The 8,582-nt window shown below is 35.3% G+C and overlaps 1 protein-coding gene across 1 annotated transcript; it reads right to left on the bottom strand.

The window, feature by feature from the left end:
- Positions 1–1,519: 1,519 nt before the first annotated feature.
- On the bottom strand, positions 1,520–6,391 carry LOC137835511 (universal stress protein PHOS34). The gene is made up of 3 exons (XM_068644048.1): positions 5,302–6,391; positions 2,516–2,563; positions 1,520–1,791 (listed from the first exon to the last, which is right to left on the bottom strand). The coding sequence occupies exons 1-2, from the start codon at positions 5,969–5,971 to the stop codon at positions 2,556–2,558; spliced, it is 678 nt and encodes a 225-aa protein (XP_068500149.1). The 5' UTR covers positions 5,972–6,391; the 3' UTR covers positions 1,520–1,791; positions 2,516–2,555.
- Positions 6,392–8,582: the final 2,191 nt, after the last annotated feature.

Raw genomic sequence — 8,582 nt, 5'->3', positions numbered from 1 at the left:
CGACTTATCCAAAGTCGTAAATAATTTTGCTATCTATTCTCATAATAAATGGAATAAATTGCACCATTTTGATGAAAAATCCTATACTGAAACTAACTATGATTATGAAAGAAAGTGAGAAAAGAAGGAAAAATATAAAAAGAGTAAAAAGAAAGAATGATTGATATTCTTTAAACAAATTAAAAACCTAATTGTACAAAATTGTAATTGTGTAAAGAAAAATATATATAACAATTGATCATACAATTAATAAAACTTAACTAATAATTTAACTCTAAACCGTGAAGCTTAACTAGTCAATAATTTTTTGTTAGGTATATTCCTTCCAAGCTTCATATTATCCCTTCATATTATCCTTTCATGTGATAGTTGAGAACCAATTTTACTTTTATTTTCCTCTGATAAAAAAAATAACCCTCAAATTTCCATCATTTTTTACTTATTAATTTAACAAATTAATTCGATTCAATTGTTTTAAACTATCTTCAACTCAACACAACAAAACATTACATTCTACCGAAGTTGAAAGAAAATTGATTTTTTTCCTCTTTAAATCCTAATTTCCATTTTCTCACTAAATTTGTTATTTTAAATTCTAAATAATTTTCTATCGTAATTTCATCTTAAACTTTCAAATGTTTGGATAGAAAATAGTAATTTTAAGATTTTAGATAAAAGATAACAATACTAAAGGGAAAGAGCAATGGGTTTGTCACGAAGCTGCCAGTAATTCACACAGTAAATTCAGCATAAGTATGCATTGGTCTACTAATAAAGTTAAGTTTTCGGCTTTTAAAAGTTTATTAATATCCAATCGGAGTTGTAAACCCTGTTGTGAATCACACTATTCTAACATGTACCACTGAATAAATAAATCTGCATTCAAAGTCTTGGGATGAGACTGGACCACAAAAATAAGATGTCAATGCAAAACAACACAATCAAAGTTCCATCACTGCCAAATTATGATTTAAGACACTAAAAAAAAAAAAAAAACCTCAGTGAGAACCTAATCATAACACAAACAAAACAACTCCTTTAATTAATTGTTCGTCAAATTTCGAATTTCAAATGAGGAGAACGACATTTGAAACAATTGTAATATGAGTTCAAGGTAACACAGGGTTTTCCTAAAGTTCTTGAAGATGGTGTGCCACCTTATACACTACATATTTACAAGTCATTAAGCCAGCAAATGAATCCTAACTTGTAATTTGTGTACCTTAAGTTCGCCAAAACTTCTGTGCATGGTTCATGCCAATTTTCCCTTTCACCAAACTAATGTTTTCTTTACGTTCTGAAATAATTACTCACAGGTTGATCTCTTCACTCTTATTGCAACATTAATTTTAATTATAGATGAACATCAAACCACAAGCATTGCGTGATCCATGACAAAATATTGTTTAGTTGGGGGTGTCCGAGACAATTTGTAAAATGTGTGATTCTCAGTCAACGTCCAACTTTCCTTCAACATAATTGAACTAGAGTACCATTGCATTCACAGGACAAAAGACAATAAAATAAAACTTCTGTTTGTTTCTTAGATATATAATTGGTTTGCAGTCATTACAAGAGCCTCCAAATAAAATGGAGAGTAGAAATATAGCATATTCAACCCTGTCAATGGGTAATTGAAGTTGTGTAGAAACAAACTTGTACAAAAACGTACACATGCTAACCAACCAAATAACCAATTTACAAGGTATAGTTTGTCCACCAAAGAAGATACTTTTCAAGTTTAATACATTCTTCTTCATTTGACACAAGCCTCACTGCTATGAGCAGTTCCTGAAAAAACAAAATTAATAGCAGTTAATTTGAATGAATATGCCTAGAAATATAAAGCAGCTTACAAGGTAATAACTAACATATTTATTATTAAGTAAAAGATACACTGTAGCTGTCAGTGAAAAAAAAATCAATACAAAATTAATTACTGAAATTAACATCATTGGTTAATCTTATCCTTAACTTTACAAATTTGTTCCTAATGTTAGAATCTAAATTGGGCAAGATCAAATTGACTGATAGTTGTTAAAAGGAAACATTTAAGTAACTGATAGTTTTCAAATTCAAGAATAAATTGACGGTAATTATTAAAGTCAACAACAATATTTGCCTTCTTTCTTTAAGGTTGAGGATTAATCGGACCAATGATGTCAATTTCATGAACTAAATTTCTGTTTTAGTTGTAAAAGAAAATATTAATTCAGAGTTACTGAACTTATAGTCTCGTATAACATTGGGGTTGTGGTTTTTCATATTCCAACGAATTTATTTCTTGGAAAATAATGCAGAAAAAAAAAAGAACTGGGAATACCACTCCCAATCACTTCCCTCGTCCAGGTCCCAGCCAGGAAAAGTGCACAGAGAGTAGCAGTTATCAATCGGTCTTACTATTCATTTACAGTAGGATTTAAATCCAACCAGGGCCAACAATAACAGCTTGTATTCAAACTTGAGTAAGGATAAAATGGTAATTGTCAGATTGCTGATGATATTCACGCCTTACCTGAAGTTAGTAGGGATATAGACATTGCTTTATACTCTCATTAAGCATCTGTTCAGACACCAAAAATAAGCAGGTTAAATAAGAAAAAAACTAATCAACTTGTAATAATATACTCCCAATTCAAGTAACAGGTGAAAATGAAATCCTACACAAGGTTTAGGTTATTTCATTATTTGATGGTCTCTGAAAAGCAAAAGTATAGAATTTTTTTATTCTTTTCAACAGCTAGTATGCTAATCTAGAACTAAAAATGAACTTGGTAGTCTCCTTGACCAAAAAAAGCTATATTAAAAAAAAGTATCCATCTTTTGGTTTGCTATTTCCTTTTGCCAAGATATTACTTTAGTTACTCTTTACTTTAAAACCTCTCAAATCCAACATTTGCCTTAGTTTGTATTGGTGAAATTTGCCCACTCTATCTAGCGTATGGCCAGCCAATATGAGCTTTCCCTAGGCCTAGAAGTCCTGGGAAGTTATCTCCCAATTGCAAATCATTGTGGGATAAGTGGGCAGCATATGATGGATGATTGTAAAGTCCACTAGGTCCATATCATGCTCGGATTAGTTTAGTACCTTCAACATTTAACTTGAAGAATTGAATTATAGCAGTCATACAGAAAAGAATAGGTGATCAGTGTTACGTGCTGTATGGATATGTTTTAAACATAAATGCTTAAATGCAACACATAACAAGTGATAGGAGTTGGATTGAGCCTTAGGTAAACAACTGTATAGCAATTTTCAATTTGTAGAGCTTCCTAAAGTGTGAATATTTAGTGTCAAATATCATCATTGACATTCCACACAATTCCACTATTCGGCATAATGAATCAATCCGTTAAAATTTTAGTAAACTAACTGCATGCAAAACTTAACTTCAAAAATTGATGATAACAATCTTGCCCTTCACAAAATACTTCCATGCTTTTGAAGCACAAGTATCATCAATGCTATTGCAGCAAAGATACAGTAGTAACGTTATACTTTTACTTCTTGGGTTAATTACCATTTCAGTTCTTATAGTTATAAAAACTCAGTTAATTCCTATACTTAAAACATCTCCTTTTAATCTATACATATAATGTTGAATTCTATATAGTTATTGCACATGTCGTTTAACCACTTTTAGTCCCTACGTCCCATAGTCCGTCTCAAATTCAGATAATGGAGCAGGGTTGTGTATTTTCTTATTACCTAAGTTACTTTAAATTTGGATAAGGATTGGTTTAAATTTCATACAAAGTTTTTTCTTAGTTCTGCTGTTATGTCAACCAGCAAGCCAGTCCTCTATGTCTGTTTCAGATTTCCTCCTCTATTGCTTCAGAACGGAAGTTATAATGTTTTGATTACACATCTGGGTCATGGTTTCCCACATTTAAGAAGCTAGTAGTTCTTGCTTTGCTTCCATGTTTTTAAACAAATTGACCAGGTTTCTCACATTTGTAGTGTGTGTCCAACCATACTTAATCCTGTGGCCCAAGCCCGAAAGGCCATTTCTTGCAACACCATACTCCCTCAGTTCATCATGTTTGGAACAGTAAAGCCCAATACAATTCCACTCATAAAAATCATAAAGAAAAAACAGTTAAGAAATGGGATAATGTCTAGTTTAATCCTACAAAATCAGCTTATAAGATGAGAATTGTACCTCTCTTATATATTATAATTTGTCTTACTCCTAGTCAATATGGAACTTTCAACCTAGCCCCTCAAGCTAAGGAATGAACATCTTGTGTAAGATTAGATATTAGTGGATAGTCTAATAATAGAAGTCCAATAGAAGGTGGCACAACAACCCATATGAATTTGGCTAAGTTAGGCATAAACTCACTAAAAAAATAAACTCACTGACTATGTATTACTAACAAAAATAAACTCACTGACTATGTATTGCAGTTCTTGGATAAATTAAATGTGCGCTCCAACAAAGTTGAGAAATTTGATCTTAGTTTATCCGAGAAAGTCAAATAATTTTAGCTTCTTATTTTTTTCCGTCGTACAAGTAGTTATGAAGAATATTATTGTTCTGATTCAAGACTATTTCTGGGTAATCGCGTGAGGAATGATGAATTTCTGTGTTTTTCCAGAATCAGTCAGGAATGAGTGTTAAAGTTGTCGTCCCTCTTTTTCTTGTACTTATAGCCTATATTTGCCTAATGAAGCTAGAGTAACAAAAAATGATTTCTGGGAGTCTCGGACGATGTTGTTCATGTTCAGGGAATTTCGCCGAGAATACCGGTCACTTGAAATGAGTTACAAAGGTGTGGACCTTAGATGATTCCCACGGCTACCAACTGAGCACCATGTACCTCCTTTGAACTCTCTAGTGGCCGACTCGGGTCAGGACATCACCCAGCCTCTCGAGCCGAATAGGCGAAGAGGTTTATACTTATCACTAAGATACTATGAGAGGAAAGTGGTTCTCACAATTATTCATCCGTTATTACACGTGACACTCATCTAACGGTCCACCAACCGAGCAACCTATACCGTCGTACACCTCTCCTTGAGGCCGATTCGGGCCAGGACCGCACAATTAACCAATCAGAATCATAATATGATAGCTACTTTTGACATCGTTCTCTAATCTCTAGGCAAGATGATAACTTAGACAAATAACAAACTTGATTGAAGAAAGTAGCATGCTCATCTAATCCTCTCCGTTCCAATGCTACACAAGTATAAGATACTTAGTCAAACCAACTATACACTATTCAATGTTAAATCATAATACCGTAATTATGATGGTTATGGTGAAACAAAATGATAACAGGGTGAAACCAAACCTCTGTGCTCATCAGAAGCATCATGATACACCTCGTTCTCTTCCTCAGGCACAGGTGGAAGTTCCACCTGTTCACCAACCAGAACACCTCGGCCGTTACCGTTGTCGTTCTCCTCGGGGTAACGCACGACCACAACGGGACACACGCAATGGTGCACGCAGTAATCGCTGACACTGCCAAGCCTTCCTTTGGCGGCTCGCTTGGAGGCGCCGAAGCCGCGGCTTCCCATGATGACGGCACTGAGCCCGAGGCGCTCCACTTCCAAACACAGCCTCTCCTTCATGTCGTGGTCCTTCACAATGTGGATCTTGAACGGTATCTGCGCCTCCACCAGCGGCTGCGCTACGTCGCTCGCCTTCGTCGTCGTGAAGTTGTCGAAGTAATCCTCCAGCTTCCGCTGCGACTCCTCGTCGCCGCCAGCGCCGCCCTCCTCCGCCACGCTCAGATCCACTGAGCCCCAGTCCGCGCCGTACAGGACGCTCGTGGGACGCACGTGCAGCAGGATCACCGCGTCGCCCGGTCGGAGATAGTTCTGCACCGCCCACCGCACCGCGTGAGCACTCTCGTCGCTCAGATCCACCGCGATCGCAATTTTCCGTTGCGAACCGGTCGTGAGAGCGAACCGTGGGGAGAACGTCGGAACCGAAGGGTCCGGTGATTGCGGATTCATGTCAAGCGAATAACCGGAGAGAACAAGAAAAGTTAAAGGTCAATGTAAAAGTTATCAAACTTTGGGAACTTGATTTTGAGCAATTGATTTAGTCACGTTACTCACGGTTCAAAGACTCTCTGCTGAGAGGTTTCTAGAATTTCTTAGTTTTTTTCCCCTCACTGTCTTCAAGCGTCAGCAGAAGAGGCACTCACACACTCTGTTTTTTGAAACTGGAAAGTTTAGTGTGTGAAAGGGTGCATTGGTCTTTTCACATTGGTTGCTTGTTCTTTTTTGGATTAAGTCCCTTTATCTTCGTCAACTAATTGGTGATTAGATTATGCTTAGTTGTCAACTCCCCTGCTAATTCTACCTAATTTATGTCTCAATATCCACCAATTAAATATAAACCATTCAACTTGCCTCTTCGGCTGCAAAATCGTATACAACTATTCAGTATCCCATAAAGTATTCAGTGTAAACTCATTTGTAAAATTCTCTTGTAATTTTTATTTTTTAATTTATATATACATCAATTTTAACTTATAAAAAATAATTTCATTTTCTTACATATTTGCTGGAACTTATCTGTTATTATATTAATTCAGAACATATTTGGTGGCAATAAAGTATAACTGAAGATGAAAAAGTTGGTGGTTATTTATATTGAGGAAGTAATGAATAATTTATGGCATGGTATTTTAAAGAAGAAAAGTTAATTTACAAAATAGATAGTTGATGTTAGTTAGAAGGTTGTTAGAAGATGTTGTTATATTGGAGAGAAGAAAAGGTAATTGTCCTTAGTCAGGTTTTTATTGAGGAGAAATGAAGCCAAATGAAGAGTTATATCAACAGGGACGTGTCCTAGGGATTCATTAAAGTCATGTATCACAAATGATCAATGAAAGCTTGGTATCAATGGCGCGTGTTGCCATGTGGTGTAACAAACGAACGCTATTGCTAAATTTCAAAATGTTAAAATGTTTTCAAGACAGCTGGTTTTTGTAGCGTGTTACTTGAATCTGACTTCACTGTTACATCCATGGCTAATTGATTGAGCATTGCTGGATTTGGATTTATGCAGGGAAGTCATAATCCGATCAATGAAAGCAGATGAAGAACATGCTTTATCGTCTAACTAACTCTTGGATTCTACCACTTTTATACCCATTCACATTTTCAAGGATAAAATTTAAACATAATACCATGTTAGGCCATTTTTGTAATATATTAAATTAAAATAAAAAACACTAAGATTTTTAAAATATTAATCAAATTGAAATTATTGCTTTTAATTTTATTTTATTGAAAATTGATGTTATTTTTGTATTTTTGAAATGTTTTCTTAGATAATAATGTTAGTGTCCAAATCTTTTGGTTAGGCTATTATGACTTTTAATAAGACTGTTTTTTCTAGGGACGGCAAAGCGGGCCAATCCGCTCCGTATTGGCCCGCCCCGCGCTTGGCCCGCAAAAATGCAGGACGGGTTGGCCCGCCCCGTAAAGTTATTGCGGGCTAGAATTCTCGACCCATTCCGCATAAGAGTTGGCCCGTAGGTTTGCGGGCCAGCCTGCGTTCTTTTTTTTTTAAAATTAAATATTTATTTTTTTACATTTTGTTATTAAAAAATTGTCAAATTAAACCTATATATTTGTTATTATCGAACCTAATTTTTTTTTCTTCCTTTTCAAATATAGTCAAACATCGAAACATTAAACATTAAGATAAATATCAAATATCACTATTCTTCCACTTCCAAAACATTAAAAATACCTAATTCCAAAACATTAAACATAAACATTAATTCAAAAACATTAAACATAAACATTATTGACATTCTTCCATTTCAATAACATTGGATGCCACCTTAGTAGAACCTTCATCCATTTTTTCATAATTATAATCTTCCCCTCATCTGCATATATTAAAACAATGACAATTAATTAATTAATTTTTTATAAAAATAATACAATAAAAATAAGATAACTTTTGGCTCAATTGAAGGTTTGGTCATGGGTAACTTCTAAAATACCCTCTGCTTACTTCTCCTTTTCTGACTGGTGTCTTGCTCCTTTATCGTGTTGGAAATCGATTTAATTGACATGACCCAGTTTAGGTTGCCCTGCTGCTACTAAGTACCAATATTTTTTTCTTGCGGGTTTGCGAGCCAGCCCGCCCCGCCCTGCTACTGGCCCGCGCGGGTTGCGGGCTAATGCGGGGCGGGCTAATGCGGGTTAGCGGGTTGAAAAGGTCATCCCGCCCCGCGTTTTTTACCTGCGGGCCGTGGGCCGGCCCGCCCCGCTTTGCCATCCCTAGTTTTTTCCTACATCTCCATAGGTTTTTCTATCACTCCTATATATAGCGTGAAAATATTTTTTTAACCTTCTTGTGCCATCTCTATAGAGTAGTTTTCGGATTATGTAATTCAGAAACTAATTACGAATTTAAAAAAGACTTATGAATTATGTAATCCAAAATATTATCGAGAAATATTTTTGAAAATATGAAAATATATAAAGGTGAGAGAAGGAAGAAAGAGTCTTTTAATAAAAGCTGGAATAGATACTCAAGGTAGTCAAATTCTCCCCGCACCTTAGTGTATTTTTTTAATTCAACTGTATCCTTACTATT

This window comes from Phaseolus vulgaris, chromosome 5, assembly GCF_000499845.2.
Source record: "Phaseolus vulgaris cultivar G19833 chromosome 5, P. vulgaris v2.0, whole genome shotgun sequence".
NCBI classification, from domain to species: Eukaryota; Viridiplantae; Streptophyta; class Magnoliopsida; order Fabales; family Fabaceae; genus Phaseolus; species Phaseolus vulgaris.
The sequence above is the reverse complement of the archived record's forward strand: the minus strand, read 5'-3'. Positions and strand labels throughout refer to the sequence as shown.

Excerpts from the sequence above, each read along its gene's own strand:
- LOC137835511 (XM_068644048.1), bottom strand. The coding sequence starts at position 5,971 with ATGAATCCGCAATCACCGGACCCTTCGGTTCCGACGTTCTCCCCACGG.